General features: G+C 47.0%; 2 protein-coding genes across 2 annotated transcripts in view; one reads left to right on the top strand and one right to left on the bottom strand.

The window, feature by feature from the left end:
• The window catches only part of TIGIT (T cell immunoreceptor with Ig and ITIM domains), a 77394-nt gene that overhangs the window by 6095 nt on the left and 50358 nt on the right, over positions 1 to 20941 (top strand). The gene's annotated exons all lie outside the window — the stretch shown is intronic.
• Positions 1545 to 20260, bottom strand: DRD3 (dopamine receptor D3). The gene is made up of 7 exons (XM_044981481.1): positions 19951 to 20260; positions 15561 to 15860; positions 6836 to 6948; positions 5425 to 5567; positions 4387 to 4577; positions 3017 to 3356; positions 1545 to 1741 (listed from the first exon to the last, which is right to left on the bottom strand). The coding sequence occupies exons 1-7, from the start codon at positions 20152 to 20154 to the stop codon at positions 1545 to 1547; spliced, it is 1488 nt and encodes a 495-aa protein (XP_044837416.1). The 5' UTR covers positions 20155 to 20260.

Raw genomic sequence — 20941 nt, 5'->3', positions numbered from 1 at the left:
AAGGCCCCTCTGATGCTAGAAAAGGGCTCACTCCAGTCAGGCCAAAGGGAGCCAGGGGGAGAGGAAGTGCATGTGAGGAACTGGGAGCAAGAGGCGTGCAAGAAGCTGAGGGTGAGTAGGCATACTGCTGGAGGACTGAGAAGTACAAGTGTTATCAGACATCAGGAGGAAGGTCCAGGGATGAGGACAAAGAAGTTGTTGGGAGGAGGCCATGGGGAAGTAGCCCAGGGAGCTGGAGCTGTTGCGCAGTTGTACCAGGAGGCACTCTAGACAGCTGCAGTCCACAGGGCCCTGGGCTGGAACTTGGAGTAGAGGGCGGGCCTGGGTACCCCTCCAAACCTCCCAACTCCTGATCAGACACAGGAGGAATTGACCTGGACTGTGGCCCCTACCAGAGGGGAAGGTCTCTGGGCTGTTTCCTGACCCACGATGAATCTGTGAGGCGAGCAAATCCGCCAATAAGCGCAGGACCCACCAAGATAGAGGAGGAACTTTGTCACGCTGGCTAGCATCATACTAGCCACAGTAACACCAGATTCAGTGCAGGTTGTACAAGCCCACCCAGGACCCTAGGTATTTACTTGTGCAGCCAGTGCATACTTAGGTTCATATTGCCACAACTTCGCTGCTATTGGTACTCATGTTGGCTAGGGGATCATCTACACAAACATTTTGTTCATGGCAAGCTGGGCTGTGAATCTAGCTTGCGCTAGCCTGCTATGGACAAACCGACTGTGTGGGTCCTGCTGACATGTATTAATAGTTCATTAATATGCTTTGATCTAGTCCCGGCTCATCAGCAGGGTCCCCATGTATAGTTAACCCATGGCAGGCTTGTGTGGGATAGTTGCACCCCAGCTTTCCGCAAATGAAATGTGTGTGTAGATAAGCCCTAGATTAAAGCTAGTTTGGGTATGTTTACACATGCTGGAATCACACTTCCCATCACAGTGTAGACAGACCCTAAAGACTCCCATGTGGTTGCTATATTCCTAAAGGCTAGAGATGCCTGAGAACTCTTAATGAGGCTACACGGCTGCGATTAATGTTCCGGTGTGTGCTCGTGTTTGAATTAGAGAGCCACTGAGGTGTGTGCTGATTCTTTGGCTCTCCACCGCTCCAGAACCTTTAGCTTGCTTTTGCGGAAACCTTAAGCATTTAAGGGAATCCAAGTGGGAGCTTTGTGATTCAGTGAATGAAGCCAGCCAAACTTGGCCCGCTCCCATTTGTTTTGCACTGGGCAGTGTATGTGCTCTGCACTCCAGAGCGCCTGACCTGCTGAAGTGTGTGGGGTCAGGCTGCTCTCTATTGGCTACAGCTTGCAGGGGATAGAAACCCTGATACAGCAACAGCCAGTGGAGATTCTTCTTTAGCTGAAGCGTTTGGGACTTGTGGGACAGAAGATCCCAAGCTTTCTCTCCGTTGATTGCTGACAGCGTCTATCCATGTGGCCTCTCACTATGGCACTGTCTCAGTAGGCTCCTGCCTGCTACTCCCTCCTGGGTTTACTATTAAATCAAGCCGTTGTCCTTCCACGCCTGCTGTCAGCAGCACAAGATCTTGAGGAAAGCTTTGCGGAACTCAGTGTTAAAGGTTGTGTAGATGATGGGGTTGAGAGCGCTGTTTACATAACCAAGCCAGGTGGTGGCACTGTAGAGCTCTGGGGTTATGTGACAAGCCTGGCAGTGGGTGTTCAGGATGTGGGTCATGAAGAATGGCAGCCAGCAGACTACGAATGTCCCTAGGGTTTAAAGGAGAGATGAGAGAACATATTGATTTTGGATTAATGCTGTTGCTCAGGGCTAAACTCTGCCCTCACTTATACCCCATGCCAGACTGGCTTCTTCTGCCAGATGTGTGCCTGGGCAAGTCACTTCACCTCTCCGTGTCTCATTTTCCCCTTTTGTAAAGTGAGGTTCACAACACCCACCACAGTTATGTTCCCTGCATGCACATGTTCACCAACTCAGGCTGGTTCCTGCTCTTTAAGACACATGTAACTCACTAAACTACAGAAACCAATAGAGAGGCGTGGTCTTATTTACAGAGAGAGAGAGGCAGGAACCACGGCCAGTGGGAGCTGCAAGGGAGGTGCCTGCAGGTGGGGGCAGCGCGCGGAGACCCTCTGGCCTCCCTGCCTAGTAACCACTGCCAGAGGGATATGCCAGTCGCTTTCAGAAGCCACCCGAGATAAGCACTGCCTGGCCAGAGCCTGCACCCCGATCCCCGTCCCCAGCTCTGAGCCCCCTCCCACACTCAAACTCCCTTCCACAGCCTGCACCTCACCCTTCCTGCACCTCCTCCTGCATCGCTGCACCCAACCCCCCTGCCCCAGCCTGGTGAAAGTGAGTGAGGGTGGGGGAGAACAAGTTACCGGGGAGGGGGGAGATGGAGTGAGCAGGGTGTGGGGCCTGGAAGAAGGGGCAGGGCAGGGAAAGGGTGTTTGGGTTTGTGTAATTAGACTGTTGGCAACCCTACCCAGTACTCCAGCTCTCTGAGAGGAGTAAGAGACATCAACCAGAGAGTGTCTGCCGTCAACTCAGCACGGTGTAGACACTGCAGTAAGTTAACCTAAGTTACGTCGACTTCAGCTACGTTATTCACATAGCTGGAGTAGCGTAACTTAGGTCGCTTACCCCGAGTGAAGACAAGCCCCAAGGGACTTTTCTTATTGACCTACACCTGGGGTGGTGGTGGTCAAAAGTAAGTGATAGATCAAAACATTCACTGTCCAGAGAGGCACCCAAAAGTTGAGATGATTATCAGAAATTTTAAGTCTCTCTTCCTTGTCCCTTAATGTTTCCTTCTGCGGAAGAAGAGATCTTTCTGAATTCAGTGGCACTGTAACAATTCACACCAGCTGGGGCCCTGAGTTACAAAAGTCCCTTATTACTTTATGCTGGTAATTTGCATTTCAATTGCATCTTCCATGTGGAGATCTCAAAGCACTTTCCAAACACTTAGCCTCACAGAACCCTGCCCTGTGAGATGGTTAAGCAGAATGTTTCTCGCTTACCCAGAACGATAGCCAGCATCTGTGTGGCCTTCCTCTCTCTCAGCTGTACTGTCCGGGGCTGCTGGTGCACTAGCTTCAAAGAGGTCAAGATTTTGCCATCGCTGAGTGTATGCACCTCCAAGCCCTGTTCTCTGCGTCTCCTCTTCTCTTTTAGCTCCTTTCCATTGGTCCCGGCCCTGGGGAAGGAAGCTTGGTGGCAGAAGCTGCAGTACTGCTGCAGGTCAGAGGGGGTCAGCAGCTTCTTTTCAGGGGAGGGCTCTTGGATTGGGGATTTTAGCTGCAGATGGGATGAGAGCGGGTCTTGGTGCCCATGGTGCAGAGTTTTCCTCTCTTTGTGCTCCTGAAATGGAGGAACCCACAGAAATGTCAGGAACTATGGGTGAACAATGCAGTTTGCCAGGCCATGTGTAAAGCGGGACTCAGGGGAGCTCTTGTTCCCTTTTGGCAGCAAGGAGTAGGCCTGAATCAATGCCCAGGATGCAAATTCACCCAAACTTTGGGGAGGTTCCAGATCCATTCTTGGAGCTGGAGCTGAACTTTGCACCTGACCCCTATCTCACAGTGGGATGACCTAGAACCCTGCATCTCTACTTTGCACCAAGGCCCAGATCCTCAAAAGTGATCAGGCTCCTAACTTGTACTAATATTAGTGGAAGTTAGGAGCCTAAATTAGGACCTGTGCCCTAGCTCTATCTTTAATTGGATGAACAAGAGCCCTGGATATGAACCCTCCACTTCCCAGCCACCTGACTTCAGAGTATATTTGTGCTTAGTGGTATTCCCTGCCTCCCCTTATGCATATTTTTCAGTGTAGCATTATTGTGAGGAATCGTCACACATTAATGCAATATCGTGGAGCCACATACGGAGCAGAGCATGCAGAATTCTGTAGCTGTTTGAGCCTTTGAGTCTGCTAGGTGAGGAGAGCCGGAGGTTCTGATGATTAAAATATCCATTTAAAAAAAAAAAAGCGAGAATGCTGCAGGGTCGTTCTGCCACAGCTCTGAGGAAACACCTATTTAGGCCTTGCCCTTCTCTGCTGTGATGGTCTTAGAGAGTGGAGATATGGATACAAGCTCCAGAACAGTATCCCCTTGTTTGAGGACTGGGCAAGGCTTTGGTTGGAGTCCCTATTCCAGGGGTGTTTCTGCTGAGCAACAGGAGGTATTTTTCTTCCTTCACGCCTAGCACTGAATGCCTTGACTCCCAACCCCTCCCAGATTGGGCAGCAAGAGTCAAACCCAGGTTTCCTATGTCGTGATGGAAAGCACTAAGCAATAGGCTCCCCAGGCTCAGTTTAAAAGATGGGGGTGGAGGCAGAGAATGCTCTGACATCTGGTGAGTTCAGACTGCTTTCATTTGGGTCTTACTTTCTGTGTGTAACAGGCTTTGATGCTATGGCTGCCCTGCCTGGAGAGGCTTCGTTTCCTCTGTCTCTGCCTCAGCACAAAATAAATCCGGACATAAAGCAGCAAGGTGACCATGAAGGGAAGGTAGAAGGATACCACCGAGGAATAGATGACAAAATCAGGGTTGGATATGGAACAGACACTAGGATCTCCTGGAGAGAGAGAGAGAGAGAAAGCGGGGAGTGGTTAGGCTGCTATGGACTTCAGGAACTACAAGGATGTTTTGGTGCACATCAAGGTGAACCAAAGTGTGGCTCATGGGCCAAATGTGGCCCGTGTTTAATGCAGCCTAGGGACTATGTCACAGAGGTGCAGCTCCAGAGATATAGGTCAGCATGCCAAGTTACATCTCGGCCTGTCTGTCTGTGTGAGTGCCTCCACTTTCTGGGTAAAGTCTAGGCTGAGCTAATCAAGCACAGACCAATGCACTAGAATGGCAGCAAGTGCCACAGTCCAATGTCAGAATGGAGAGTGCTCTAAAATATAGGGCCTCTTTGTGAATTGAACCCCTTCCCCTCTTTAGATGAAGGATTTGTAGTTCTCAGCAGCCGCCTCTGACGGTCAGACTTTGTAGGCCCCGTTTGGCCTTTGGGCCAACTTTGGGGACCCCCATGCAGGGGCGGCTCTATGAATTCGGCCGCCCCAAGCAGGGAAGCACGCCGCAGGGGGCGCGCTGCCGGGCGCCGGTCCCGCGCCTCCGCGGGACCTCTTGCAGCTGGTCCGCGTCTCTGATGGAGCTGCCGCAGGCATGACTGCGGGAGGTCCACCTGAGCCGCGGGACCAACGGACCCTCCGCAGTTATGCCTGCGGGAGGTCCGCTGTCCCGCGGCTCTGGTGGACCTCACACAGGCATGACTGTGGAAGGTCCGCCGGACCCGCCTGCCGCCCTCCCGGGAAAATGCCGCCCCACGCGCGTGCTTGGCACGCTGGGGTCTAGAGCCGGCCCTGCCCCCATGTCTAATCCTGCTCAGGCACTCCTGCTCTGGAAATTGCTGTTACCTGTGGTATTGAAGCCAAACAGGAGGGGGCAGGATACAGCAAACGCCAACATCCAGACCATCACGATCATAATGGAAACCCTCCTGCAGGAGCTCTTCCCTGTGCCATACTGATACTGAACTGGCATCACCACTGCTGTGTACCTGCAAAGGAACCAGCCCCAAAGAGAGGGGGAGGGGGAAGAAAGGTGTGGAAAGGAGACCATGATCAAACCAGAGAGAGAGAGAGAGAGGCCCAGGTTTGACAGGGAGGAGTGAAGGCAGCATGAGAATGGGAGACAGGGAATATGGTAGTGAAAGTAGTGGATATAAGAGAGAGGGAGAGAACCAGGAAATTGAATAATCAGAGCAAGGATTTGCAATGGTGGCAAGCAGGGTGGGAAAGGGAGCAAGAGGAACAACAGAGAAGCAGATGGTCGCTTATCATCCCTATGGTTAAGATTTTGATGAACAGCTGATATTGCCCCAGTGGCGAGGCAGAAGGCTAGAATGGAGGCTACCAGCTCTGGATGCCGTGAGGTCTGGGGAAGATGACAGATAAGGCTGGAAACTCGGGGAATGAGCCAATTCATTGATCCTGTCATTGAAATCAGTGGAAAGGCTCCCACTAACTTCAGTGGGCTTTGGACCAGGCCCTCTGCAAGGTTTGCGTTGCACAGTTTCCTCTGAATCATGGCAGAAGGAGAATGGCAGGATGTGGTGTTCCCCCCCCCCCCGCAGTCTCCCAACCCCCAGGGACTTCAGCCCCCTAAAGCTGTGCCTTCTGAGGTCTGTGCTGAGTTTTGTGGCCATCCCCATCACCACCACCCACAGACATTCACTGGAAATGGATTTAAATACTAATCCCTTCAGTCCCACAATGTTACCAGTCATCTGCTCCACTTCAGGGTGTGTTAAAACTACGGCAAGGCTGGAGAGCACACCCAGATAGTTCTTCTCTCTCTTTTAAACAGTGTTTATTAAAACCCCACAGGCGAGACTTGCAAAGGGCAAATGGGAGTTAGATGCCTAATTCACTTTTGTACTTTTGAAAATCTTCCCCTCTATTATTGAGACATGGAAAACCACCCCATGAACACTTTCCTTGTATGATGTGCTGCTTTTCCCCACCGTCTGTTTCCCTGCCTTTTTATAGCATAAGGTCTTTCCATCAGGGACTGTGCCATCTTCCATGTTTGTACAGCAACTAGCACATGGGAGGCACGACTGTAGCAACAACAATACTCATCATGGTGATGGTGGCTGGAGACTTTCAAGAAAGACTGGGGTTCTCACAGATATCTGCTTTACCTTTGGCATTTAGACAAGGTATTTGCACCTAACCATTGTGCAAGCAGGTGCAGCCTGCTGTCCCTTCCATCCCCAGTCCCAAGACCTACTCCTAGCTTCATGCTAATCTCCTTGGCTCCTACCTGTCAATGCTGATAGCACAGAGGTTTAAAATGCTGGCTGTGCACATCATCACGTCCATAGTGACAAAGATGTCGCAGCAGACACGGCTGAAATTCCAGACTCCTCCAGTCACCTGAACATCAATTTCAAAATATTAGCCTTGCTTCATACTGGATACCAATGCATTGCACTTCTATTGGTCCTTCCATCTGAGGCTATCAAAAGGACTGTATGAACATTAATGATGCATTATTATGCCTTTTTTACAGAGGGGGGAAACTGAGGCATGTAGTGTTTAAGCAATTTGCCCAGAGTCTCTCAGTAGTAGCTCAAGAATAGAACCCAGGAGTCCTGATTCCCATTCCACTGCTTTGTGTGTGCTGCAAGGGGGTGAAGGTGAGAAAATTAGGAGAAAACAGCTCCTACCCCAGTGTGTTAGCATGAAGACTGCCACAGAAATTGAATTACAACTAATGGAATACACAGTTCCTCTGTTTAAGAAAAATCACAGACAAAACAAACAAAAAATGTGCAGCTAAGAATGTTTCCCAGCTTGGCTTCTGGAATTATTCCAGAGCCAATGAACTGGGAAAGTGACTCTGTTGCCCAGGGATTTTCCATATTCACTTGACACACAGATCCTTCTCCAGGATTTTGTCTGAAATCTTATTTTACTTGTTCTAAAGGTGGGCCTGAGCTGCCAACTGTGAATATTAGAGCTGGATCCAAACTTTCCCAAAATTCAGTGTCATGAAATTTGGGGGTTTGGTTTGCGCCCATTTTTAGTTTCCTTTCATTTACATTTAAAATATAATGTAAAATATATGGAATAATGTCATGGAGGTGGCTAGTGACAGATTAGTTACATGCTCAGCCCAACTGTCAGATTTTAGTGAGGACTTTTAAATTCTGCATACGCTCAGATCAACACTTTGGCATGTAAATGCCCATGTTACCTAGCTAAGCACCAGTGCGGAGGCCCAATTGCAGGACTGTAATGTCCTCATTAAGTGCTAGTGTTGGGAAGTTGAATCTTCAGGAGATGCTTTGGGAATTCTGAACACACCAAGGTCAGATGTGAACACCTCCTAGATTATTAGTTACTGAAGAACAGGCCATAGCTCCTTGGACCATTCATTTCCCCAAGATTTCTAATGAAGACTCATGTTGCTGACTCACCCCTGACACTGATGCCAGACTCAAATTCCACTGGCTAGGTTGTAAAGCACCAAGGATCATTAAGCTGTTCAGAGCACTTGATGAACTGTCCATTACAGGACCTCTAATAAATTTGTTCCTAGCGCTGGTGAAAAGTATTCGAGCGACAGCCATGGAGACAGAAGGCGTGTTTTTAATCCACAGAAAATCAAGGACAGCAGAAAGGAAGGCTGCCCCCAACCTTTCCACCCCACAGAAATAGTGGAAGAAAAAGCTGCTTCGAATGAGGGAATTTGCCCAAATTTTTACTCAGGATCACAGTTCATGGTTTCGATAGGCTCCTCACCTGCTTCAATGCAGTGGCAGCAGCAATGACCAAGAGCACTTGGTCAGGCTGTTGTGACCTTTCCTTTAGATGTGGGTCTCACCACAGTGACCCCTGCCTTTCTTCCCTCCAGACGGGATCTTTGCAATGTGCTGTACACCTGAAAACCATTTGGACACGTCAGCTAAGTGCAGAATGTGGCCGCCAGCTTGTTGAATTGGGGCTTCTCGTAGAGACCGTATTACCATGTGCTCTGTGATCGGCACTGGCTCCCAGTTCATTTCTGGGGGCAATTTGATGTGTTGGCTTTAAGCACTTAATCCCTAAATGGGATGGGTGCAGGTTATTGCAGCAGCTGGCTGCCTTCCTGGGTGATACCACGGCAGCTGTGATCAGCAGAGAGTTTGGGGTGCAGGAGGGGGCTCCAGGCTGGGGCAGAGGTTGGGGCAGTGGGTGAGAGGGCTCTGGCTGGAAGTGTGGACTCTGGGGTGGGGCTGGGGATGAGGCGTTTGGGGTGTAGGAAGGGGCTCAGGGCTGAGGTAGGATGTTGGGTGTGTGGCGTGCTGGCTCCCAGTTTGGGTGCAGGAGGGGACTCCGGCTTGGGGCAGGGGGTTGGGATGCAGGACAAGGTTTGGGATGTGGGGTCCTGGCAGTGCTTACCGCCGCTCCCAGAAGCAGCTGCCAAGTGCCTGAAGCCCCTAGGCTCAGGGCAGCCAGGGCAGTTCCGTGTGCTTCCCTCACACTCTCAGGTGCCACCCCCACATCTCCCATTGGTCGCAGTTCCTGGCCAATGGGAGCTGGCAGTAGGTGCAGGGGCAGCGCGCGGAGCATCCCTGGCCACCCATGTGTCTAGGGGCTTCAGGGACCTAGTGGCCACTTCTGGAAGTCACGTGGAGCTAGGGTAAGCAGGGAGCCTGCCTTAGCCCTGGGCCCCCACTGCGCTGCTGACCGGAGCCACCAGGGTCCCTTGTTCACTGAGTGTTCCAGTCGAAAACCGGACTCCTGGCAACCCTAACTAGTACCGGTCTCCTAGCACTAGCCTCCCTGTTCTGGATATCAGGCTCAGAGGGGCAGGATCTCTCTCTCATACACTCTCTTTCTCTCTCTCCCCTCCTCCCCCCAGTCTGCTAATTAATCTGGTCTCCTGATTGGTTGAAGACTCCTGCATGCACTTTCTTAACACCTGTAGCAGGGCTGGGTCTCTGGCTGCTCAGTACAGGTCCATGCTTGTAGCTGTGTTTCTGGTCTTGATCGTGCCTACTCCTTGCTCTTCGTAGTTGGTTCCTGTTCCTGCCCTGGCTGCTGCTCTAGTTCTGATTCTTGCCCCCTGCTTCCCGGCTCTGGCTTGTTCCCTGGACTTGGTAACTTGGCTCCTCATTTGGGTCCTGGTCACTAGGCCTGATCACCCCTGTCCTGGCCATTAGGTAAGGCTGCCCACAGCGTGCTTCTTAACACATATGCCTCTCTCCATGCTGGCAAAGGGAGGGGAACTTTCAAAAAATAAAACCAAATTCATTTTTTGAAATGAAAATGTTACCTCTGGGAGCATGTTATATCTGTAACAAACACCTCTGTTTCCCAGCTATTGGGATGGCATGAGGTCTTGCTCCCAGCTCCTGCTGCCATAGTGATATGTGTAGGAGGAGAGAAACCAGAAAGAAGCCTCCCTTCTATCAGCTAAGTATAATCAAAGGTGCAGAGTGAGTTAATGCCAGGGCCTGATTTTATCCTCCAGAGGGAAAACCTGTGGGGAGGAGTAAGGAGGAATCCAAATTCGTATTTCAGGAGGTTGGATTTGCCCTTCTTTTGCAGAAGAACTGGGGGTTCAGCTTCCAAACTCTGCAGATTTCCTGGGATCCAAGTGGATCCTGGATATCAACCAGACATTTGCACTGGCTCCTTGCCAACCTACCCCAGTTTCCTGAGAGGATGGCTTCAAGGACTCCTCAATAGACAGCTGCTTCCCCATAAGAGGATGCATCACAGCAGAGAGGCTCTGCAGGAAAACTAATGCAGTATGTGAGTGTAATAATTTTCCTCCTCATTTCCTGTGGGGTAAGTGTGGAATGATGCACTCCCCCTCTTATCCCCAGTCTGCATCCAGCCTTCCTGGACCTATGGAAAGTGATGCACGACATCTGGAGCAAAGGATGATGGTGTCATGAAGGTGGCTTCCTACCACACCATGGGCAATCAAAGGTGTACAGTTCCTCACCTCAGGAACACTCATGCAAGGTCAGTCAGTAAGTGGCACTGTTATTAATCTCAGCTTCTAAGGCAACAGGCAGAGTGGAAAGTGCAGAAAGCAAATGAGGAGGCAATTCTCTGAAATGAGACCACTCCGCTGCTTACTGATAGTTTTCAGTAATTAAAAACATGTGCTTGAATGAATGAAGCATTCAGCATCTGTTCAGCTCCCCTTTATGGTCCTATTGCCCAGTATTTGAAATGCTCGTTGTTATTCATTAGTTACTGTTTGTTTCATGCCAGCATTCACAGAGATGTGTAGGCAGGTTAGAAGCAGAGCTGTGCAAAATATGGTGATGTATTGTGCTATCTGGTGCTTTTCTTGAAAGCCAAGATTCTCACCTAATCATGTGTCTCCTGGAGGCATATGGTTAGGTGAGAATCTTACTTTTTTTTCTTTTTAATGAAAGCTAGGTTTCTAGCCCTCATGGCTATGGAGAAAAGCTTGAAAACCTGAACCATAAAGGCTATGACGCTAGAAAACAAAGACCCTACAAGTTATTTTTATAAATCTAAATTTGTAAGTCCATGTCATGATAGTTTGAGACCAAAGTCATGATTTTTTGAATGTGTGAAATTGACAGTACTAAAAACATTTGCAACAGAATCACAAAAAGGGGATCTGGCTTCATAGTTTGATGCAAACACAAAACTCATAAGTTCGTCATAAGTTCTCTGGAGGTTCAAGAACCTTTCACCAGAAGTTGGAGTCAGGGATTTGCATCAAAGCCAGGTGCACCTGACACAGCTCATTTATGTCAAATGTGGTAGCTTCCAAAGTTCTGGGCTCATTAGTACATGAAACTCTGGGCATATGAACCACTGGAAGTGAAACTGAAGAAAATCTTGGCAGAAAATGCTCTGAAGTGAAACCTCTCAGGGTTACACATTCAGACTAGACTGACTACATACTGAGTCTTAGCATATAGAAAAGGGATGTTTTGTCAGAACAAAATGATGGGTTGAAATCTGTTCTCATTTGCCCCAATCAGCACTTCTAAATGTGGAGTAACTCCATTGAAGTCAGTGGAATTACTTAATATTTGTCCAGGGATAGCTGAGATCAAAATTTGACGTAGATTATTACAACTGAATTTTTTATAGACCTAATTTGCTTTTTGCTATTTTTGATCTTAGCTTTGTTAACTAAACTAGGACTTGCCAGTTTGCCTTTCTGGTTCTTATATTCTAGTGGGATACTTATGTGACCTTCCTAGTGCCTTTCATCTGAGGATCTCAAAGCATTTCATAACTATTAATTAAATTAATCCTCACAACCACCCTTGTGAATTAAGTGGGTTTTAACTTGATTCCACACATGGTGAACCTGAGACACAGACAGATGAGGTGACAGGCTTCTGAGATCACGAGTCAGTGACATTGCTGGGAATAGAGCCCATGGGTGAAATCCTGTCAAAACTCCTATTGACTTCAGATTTCTTGACTGCTAGTCCTGTACTTTATCCACAAGACCAACGTTATTTTTAGCTTTTCCAACACTGTTGGAAATATTGCCAGTGAAAGGTATTGGATTGACAGCCATGGAGTCTCAAAAAAGGTAGAAATGATAAATGAAAAAAACATTAAAATGTGAATGTCTCAAACACATATTGAATAATGCGATTATAGTCTTCATTCCACTGAGCCCCTTTTAAAAATATACAAAACCAAATATGGCCATCTGCAGATTTTAAAAGTCATATCTGGGCACTGATGCCATACCTAGGAGTCCAGGAGCAATGATGAACCATGTAAAAACATGAGGTTTAGAATCACTTTGATATTAGGGGGCAAACATGCTCCCTTAATTGAAAGCTATTGTTGACTTGACGGTCTACTTTATTGGGCTGCTCGTTGTCAATTAGCATTGTCTCTCTTATTCAAATTTGGCTTCTGCCATCTGGTTTCCATTCAGATTTCAAACTCTGCCAGACACTAGTGATGGCTACCTTCTAGGTCTGATGAATAGGTGCTGGGTATCATTAGCCTTCTGATGTTGTAGCCCATGTTATGCATTGGCTTCACAGAGATGTAAGGAAAGAAAGGACTAACTGCTATAGGACTCCACAACAGAGAGGCCACCAGGGGGACAAGCAGTTGTCCACCTCCCTCCTCTGAGATGTCAGACAATTCCATCCACCCCTGTGGAGATGGAATTTGCATCCACTCATGTCAACAGCAGCTCATGATCAATGGTATCAAAGATTTTTTTTTTTTGAAAGGTCCATAGTAGCAGTAGCCATAAAGGGGACTGGGCTTCACTCACTTCCCTCAGCAAATCATCAATCTCTGTGATGAATGGGTGTTTTTATGCCAAGAAACCTGACTGGTTGGGCTCCAAGAGTTTGAAGCTATAAGATGATGCTATGGTTGGCCTACTAGCACCATCTCAGTGTTTCTCAGAAAGGGATGGCTATTGGCTGAATGACATTTGGCAAGGACATTAGGGTCCAGAGTTCATTTCTTGGGCAGGGTCCAGGCCAGATTGTGTTTTTTAAAAAAAAAAAATTGATAGGCAACCTTCACACAAAGTGCTTTGGGATAGCAAATGACTTGTAAATGTAAAACCTTCAACTGCCTTTGGTCGTACCATAAATTATGAGATGGATGGCAGCAGGCTTCAGATGTGTCTTGGCAAAAATGGACCCTGGAAATAACTATTTTACATGATTTTTGATATTGGAGTGAATTATTCCGTCTTCCCTGGGAATGGTTGGTCACTGCACTATTAGACAAAACACAACAGACTCACCATTGTACTAAAGAATGATGCTCACAGGTGAGAGACTGCAGCCAATAGGTGGGATCACCTATTCTACAAACAATGGGGAAAATCCACCTTCTCTACTCTGAGTTTCTCACCTTTGTATTACTAGATGATTAGGAAGTGCTGTGTAATAGTCAGAGTAGTGGGCTGGGAGTCAGGACTACTGGGTTCTCTTCCTGGCTGTCCTTCTGATTCTGTCTTCCTTTGGATAAGGCACTTCACTTCTCTGTGTTTCAGGGGTGAAAAGGTTTTTGCTGCTACAAAGTGGACCACCTTCCTATTCTTAGGCTGTGGCCTCAAAGCTGCATGGAGATGGAATTTGCACTACAGTGTGCCTCAGTTTCCTGGTCCATAAAATGTGGATAATAAGAGGATTGATAAACTCATTAATGCTTACAGAGCACTTTTCATCCTAGGATCTCAAGATACTGTAGATGCAAAGTGTTGTTGGTTTGAAATGAGGATAGTTTTCTAACAGCATTTCTCTTCCACTATTAAAATTTCATTCACTCCAGTCTCTCCTTCCTGAGTGTTTTTATTTTCTTTATTCCTTACCTTTTCTCATTGTGCCCCTCATTTTTTTGCCTCATTTCCATCTTTGTTTGCTTTCTCCTCTTGAGGTCATAGATCTAACACCTTAGTACTAGATATTCCTTACGTTAGCTGTGGGATAGTTCTATATAGATTTTTCTGTATTTTGCTACTGACTTAATTAGGAATGTGATGTGGTATGCAATATGGTATTCTTTCATTTCTGATCCACTAAGATGTCATAAATAATCATCAATGTCACCATTCATACCATCTGTGAATAGAGCAGGTCCTTCTTCAGGGTGATTCTGCAATGGATGTCAGTTGAGGAGAATGACCCAGACCACATAAAGGAAACATTAATGGAATAACAGTCCCCAAAGCCTTTGTAGGTTTAACCAGGCTTAATGACTATAACTGATGCACATTAGCTACAGTTGTTACATATCTCAGTGGGTTCCTCTGAACTTGTGCAAAAATAGCTTTAAAAAGCCTCATGTAATAAACCTTCATTGATTTCCATCAATAAAAATGACCGAGTCAGGAGTGGCCCTACAGTTGGTGTTCTACACTGCTGTGTGGGGAAACTTGAATTTTAGGGTCATATTCTCCATTGCTCTGTACCACCTGTAGTCATTTACACTACACCAGTGCAAAGTCAAAAGGTACAATTTTCTACCCACTTAGCACTGGTGTATTTGACGGCATTGAATGCAGGGCAATGGAGAGTCAGGCTCCCTGTCCTTCTCTCTGCCTGTGCCAACAGGCCTTGGAAATTATTGCCCAGGGCTGGCCTAACACTATCAGTGCTTTGGTACACTTTGTACTCCTGGGGGAATTCTGCACCAAAAATTTTGCACACTATTTTTAAATCTGCATATTTTATTTGTCAAAATAACACTATATAATCACACCAGTTTCAATTATTTTGGTAATTTATTTCAAAATACCTATCAGCAACTATGTCTGTAACAGTACAGACACACAAAAATTCCTCCAGGAGTAGAGAGTAAAGGAAACCCCTACAACAACCCAGTTCCTGTTTCTCATCCCTTTGTCCCCAGAGCCTACTGTGTGTGGGGGGGTGTCAGACACTTGCACCCCCATCCCCACATATCCCAGCTGCAGTGCTCCCCAGCCCACACAGTTGCACCCCCTCCCCTCCAGAGCCCAGGGATCCAGAGGGAGAAACAGCCTGATGCTGGTCCCGGGGTTGTGTGGAGTTTCCTGCATGCTGCCTCCTTCCTTCAGGGCATGCTGAGAACTGCAGCTGCTGGGAAGCCTCCACTCCCTCCCCCTCTTCCCAGCAGTGTCTTCTACTTGCCAGCTGTGCTCTGCTGGGTCCAGCAGCCCCTAGTGGCAGCCAACAGCTCTGCAGCCCATTTCTGTGGAGGAAAAGAATATTTTTTTGCACAGAATTTCAACTTCTTCACAAAGTCTGCATGTGGAGAGGTGCAGAATTCCCCCAGGAATAACTTTTTTTTAGGAGGCCTGGATTCAACTTCTTTCTCCTGGCCTTTTGCGTCTTAGATCAGCAGAAGGAGACACCAGTCTGGGCAGTAGGCTTAGCTTGTGGAAGTATAGCAATGGGGAATGCTCAACAGTGACACTGCTGGCTGATTCAGGAGTGGCCTTCATGTGCTCTGAATGTGTCTCACTCGTGTATAAATGCTACAAGGCACTGTTGCTATTTAAACATGGCCTAAGATGTACTCACCTCCAAGTATACCACCCACGGCATCACCAGTGTGGCCACCAGCAAGTCTGCCATGGCCAGACTCACCACCAGGTAATTTGTTGTGGTTTGCAAGGTGCGTTCTCTTAGCACTGCTAGGCAGACCAGCACGTTCCCAAAGACGATGGCCAAAATCAGGGTGCAGTAGCAGAGGGCGTAGTAGGCATGGGAGCGTGTCAGTCCAGGCTCTGTTGAATTCTCTTGCCCATGTGTGACAGAGCTAGTAGTGTTGAAATAGCTGTTGACTCTAGTGAAGAGTGCCATTGGGAGGCAGGCAGAGATCTGAAAATAGACAGAGCAACTCTAGTAACCAATTTCTTCAGCTATGATCTGCATCTTTCATCCAAATTATTGCACCACTCTCTACAGGCCATGAACCAGATCCTGAAGCCTTTACTTAAGCAGAGTTCTTAAAGCCAAAGTTTTTGCCTGAGTACAAAGAGAATAAAGGATTCAGGACTTTAATCTGTGTGTATCTAATGTACATTTTCTCTGCCAATGAAATGCAGCCATGTGGAGTTGAGCAGCTGTTTAGTAATGTACAACAACACTGCACAACTGTGTAAGAGTTAGTGGAAAAACACCATCCAACTGAGAGAGCAGAGGAAATCCAGGAGGACAGAATTGTAGTTACCTGAACTAGAATTTGGGCAGAACCCTGAGACTAGCCTCTCTTCTTTTGCAAAAACTGCTATGGACTCCTTAACTGCATGTGATCAAGATTTTGGTTGTATAGTTTGGCCGAACAATGGCACTTCCAATATCAGGAGCACCCTACAGTCATATTTGGCCTTAAGTTCAGTACTAACTCAGAAGGCAAGCTGAGAATTCAGCCCTCAACTCTGTTTCAGGTCTCAGTCTCTGAGCACTGTGTGTTTCTCTTGTTCTGTTGAGTACAGATCAAGCCTGCTGTAGTGAGTCACCATTATTGAATTGCCATTACCATTTTCTGCAGTACTTCTTCGCTGAAGAAGGTATCCCATCCAACTACTGATCAGGTCCAATTGTATTTTCGCTTGTAGGCTTATTACTTTTTATTGTGGCACTGATACTGTGCTTTGCCCTTTCTAAATGCAATAGAAGGCGCAATCCTTGCACTAAAGAGCTCAGCTGATAGACTCATCACTCCAGGTAGCAGGGTAGGAACCAAATTCAAGGGGCTTCAAATTGCTCTCTTATAAGGCAGCTGCAATCATCCTCAAGAAACATACTTTTCTCCATTTACTTAGATGACTTATTTTAATTTTTTTTCAGATGTATTAAGGCTACTGTCCCAGTGTCCCATTCTGTGACATTTAACTCATTTGTTTACTTTAATTATTTTGCTAATGCCCCCATCAATGAAGCATCTGGGCACATGTTTATTAAAAACAGGTATAGAACACTGCACAGGACTGTCCAGGAGGTGGTGCAAATGTTAGCCCTGTTCCACCCAACCTCCCCTGTAATAACTGAGACTTGTGCACATGCTTGACCAGAAACTCTGTCATGAACAATAAGTATAGTGGACAGATGGCCAGATTGCCAGTGGACAGAAATCCACATAATTAAAACCAGCATTATCTCATCAGAGAGGCCAAGGGCTAGATGGGCCATGGAAGCTGAAGTCTTCTCTCTTCCCTAAATGTGGGTCCCCCAGGCAGGGGACCAGACCTATTAGCTATGGAGTGTGAAGGAAGCTTAGCCTGCTACTGTCTTTGCCGCACCACCTTGGGGACACATAGAGGTGCTCAGATACTTTAGTGTGGGCCCTGGAATAAGAATCACTATGGAATAGAATCCAGTTTCCAGTGCTGATGAGTCAGCACTTTCCACCAGCAAGAAATTGATATATTTTAAAAAAACAAAGCAATAAAAGTTAATGGAGCTTTTCCACATCTTGCACATGGTTGTGTGTGAGTTTATGCTAGTCCCGATTTAAAGCAGACCAGCTAGAGCTATGCCCAGCCACGATCCGTTCTGTGATATCTCTTATGGCAGAGCACTTCTGGTACTATAAATACTGTGCTGAACTCATATCAATCAATCAGCTTTTATTCTCTTAAGCCAGTGTTTCTCAAACTGGGGTCGCCGCTTGTGTAGGGAAAACCCCTGGCAGGCCGGGCCAGTTTGTTTACTTGCCCTGTCCGTAGGTCCGTCTGATCACGGCTCCCACTGGCCGTGGTTCACCGCTGCAGGCCAATGGGAGCTGCTGGAAGTGGCGTGGGCCGAGGGACTTACTGGCCACTGCTTCCAGCAGCTCCCGTTGGCCTGCAGCGGCGAACCGTGGCCAGTGGGAGCTACGATCCCGGACCTGCGGATGGGGCAGGTAAACAAACCGGCCCAGCCCGCCAGGGGCTTTCCCTACACAAGCGGCGAACCCAGTTTGAGAAACACTGGCTTAAGCTATGTAATACTAACTCTTTCACCTAAAGAAGAGGCTGTGCTAAGGATCTGCACCTCTGATAAGCAAGCTCCATGTCTTAACTACATGGTTGGTGAACAAGCCAAAGGACCGATACAATTTTAATGAAAAGCTAAACAAAACTGTATTGGAAACTTGTTTTTCTCCTAGAGCTAAATTGCTATTCTAGTCTTGCTCCTTCCAGCTTTGCATGGCAATCCTGACTTGCTACCTCTGCTTGATATTTCAGCCCCAGGCCCCAGACAGCTTTGCCAGTGACCCTCAATCCTGTCCTGGAACTCCCCCTGCCCCTGCACTGCCCTGCTCTTCCTGGACTTCCCATGCACAGCTCTACCAATGCACCTCAGTCCTGACCTGTAACACTCCTCTGCTATTCTAGTCTTTGGCTCCCCTACTGCTCTGATAGCATACCTCACTCCTGATCTGCAGCTTCCCCTGCTAGTCCAGTCCTGTGCCCATCCCCCAGCTCTACTAAATGTGTCTCCATCCTGACCTGCTGCACCGCTTACTATTCCATCCCAGAGTTCATCTTGAGCACAGACTCCAGACTATAAATCATGCCAAATTATGGTATAGTCTGTAGTGCATAATATGGACAAATATCAACTAAGGACTCATTATAGAGGATTAGTCTTTCTCCATGCACATGCATACAACTGCTCTGTATGCTAATGGAAGCTCACAGAGTGTGCATGCAAAAAGGACAGCTGTGCTATTTCCTGTAGGAAGATAGCACAGCTGGAGAGTGGACAGACCTCTCATGTCCAAGATCCAAAGCTACAAGAATGTGGAGAGAATTACATCAAATCAAGAAAGTAGCAAACAGTCTTACAGAAACAGAACTCCTATGTACACAGGAAATAAGGGCAAGCTGAGAATTCAGCCCTCAATTCTGTTTCAGCTGTTGCAGGTCTCAGCCTCTGCGTGCTGTGTGCTTCTCTCATTCTGTTGAGTACAGATCATGCCTGCTGTAGTGAGAGTCTGGTTAAAGGGACAACTGATCAGAGCAGAGTTGATCCATTGCTAGTTTTGATCCTGTCCATTCTGTTCTCCATTGTGGTCTTTTGGGATACTTCAGTCTGGAGGAGCAGCAACAACTTTGTGAATCTCTTTCCCTGTCAGCTCCCCCTTTATCCCCATCTCTCTCCTTGCTCTCAGACCAGGTAGGCATTTCCCATGCACATTCAAGGACAGAAACACCAAGATGACCTGGAAGTGGCAGACTTTAGAAGCAGAGTCTTAAAAATCCATAGCCCATCACAGACACTGGTAATATCAGACTCCATGTGCTGCAGGTGCTGGGGTGTGTGTGTGTGTGTTTAAATCAAATGCACACAGTGGAAGTAAAGCCTAACTGCTGTGAAAATTAGGGCAATAAATAAAGTCAATATCCCACCTCATGCATGTTTTTTAAAATGCCATCAATAAAGACAATGCATAAAATTCCCATGTTGATTAGCATTTCTCTGCTGGAGAATAATCTTTCCTGAATGGAAACCTGTCTCCTTTGAAATATACGGTGCTGTAAAAAGGAAAGTCTTTCTCTGTCAGAGATTTCTGAGTTGGCTCACTGCAGCATTAAAACGAAGGAATTTAAAGTAAAAGAGCCTCAAAATTACAGGAACCTAGGAGGAAAAAAAATCAACCAACTTCTGACTCCAAGCTTCCTTTTTTCCAGTCCCTTTTTAATGCCTTGTCAGTGTGAAAGAGGTAAGTGAACCTCAGAAAATCCAAGTGAATTTATTTGGGAAAAGAAAAATAGGAAGAAAGAAAAGGTCAGTGCCCCCCAAACACTCAGACACAAAGGAGAGGATTTTTTGCAAACAAGATTGTAGGTTGAGAGCAATGTTTTTGGTGCAATAATTCATTTTTCTTTCGGATTGAGTGGATTCTTAGAGCCTCGCAGAAACCGTAAGCCAGATCTTCACAAACACAATTAAGAAACAACAGAGAGAAATAATGACTTACCCTCACAATTTGATTGTGTTCCTGAAGAATGTTAAGCTGAACACCTAATCCCCGCAGCTGCTTGGAGCTGACAAGACATGCCCGAGGAAGGCAAACTTTGCCCTTCTTAGGGCACAGAAACGGAGCAAACGAAGGGAGAAACAAATTGCCCGTGTTCAACTCCAGTGTGAAGTCTGTGCTGTGAATGTTCTTCAGGTGCCCCATCACATCTTACTTTGTGCTTTGGAGCTGATTTTGGAGCCATATGTTCCCTTGATGATTATGGGAGGGTCTCTGAGGGCTAACAAGGACCAGCTGCTCCAAGTCTTCATCCATGATGCTGATAAGATAAAAGGTGGAAGGTTTGCTCTGTTCTTCTGTCCTCTTTTCCCTTCTCTCTCTCTTCCCTCACTGTCTCTTCCCTTCAGTATAGACAGTGTCACAATTTTTCTGTCACACACATCCAATTCTACATATTCTCACTGGCTCTTTAATTTGATTTTATCATTTCTCTCTATTTCTCTCTTTCACTCACACCCTCCCCTCCCTCCCCCTCTCTCTTCCTCTCTCTCTCTGGTATTGCTATAGCAGCTGGTCCATCTTTGTCATCTTCTCCCCTTTTGTTGGGATGAGTTTTTGCAGTGCAAGTTGAGATGTGAGACAGGATTGGTGATTGCAAACCGTAAATATACAATAAGGCTTTCTAGAGAAAAAAAGCAGTTAAAAGGAGAGGGCTTTAATAGACTAAGCCTCAGCTCAGACTGCTTGGAAACATAGGTTAAAATTCTAGGCTCAGGCTCAAATCCGGTCAGGCTTAATGTTGAGCAGGGCCATATCCACTCTTCATCCTTCTGAGTATCACTCAGTTTACTTTGTGTGAGTTTTCCCACTGAGAACTCTCAAACTGAGGTCCTCTGCAGAAACTTTAAGGCCAACACTTTCAAACCCCCTGGGGGCCTAAAGCCAAGTTCCTAAATCCCTGTTCAAACACCTACATAGAAGTGGCCTAATT

This window comes from Mauremys mutica, chromosome 1, assembly GCF_020497125.1.
Source record: "Mauremys mutica isolate MM-2020 ecotype Southern chromosome 1, ASM2049712v1, whole genome shotgun sequence".
NCBI lineage: Eukaryota > Metazoa > Chordata > Testudines > Geoemydidae > Mauremys > Mauremys mutica.
The sequence above is the reverse complement of the archived record's forward strand: the minus strand, read 5'-3'. Positions and strand labels throughout refer to the sequence as shown.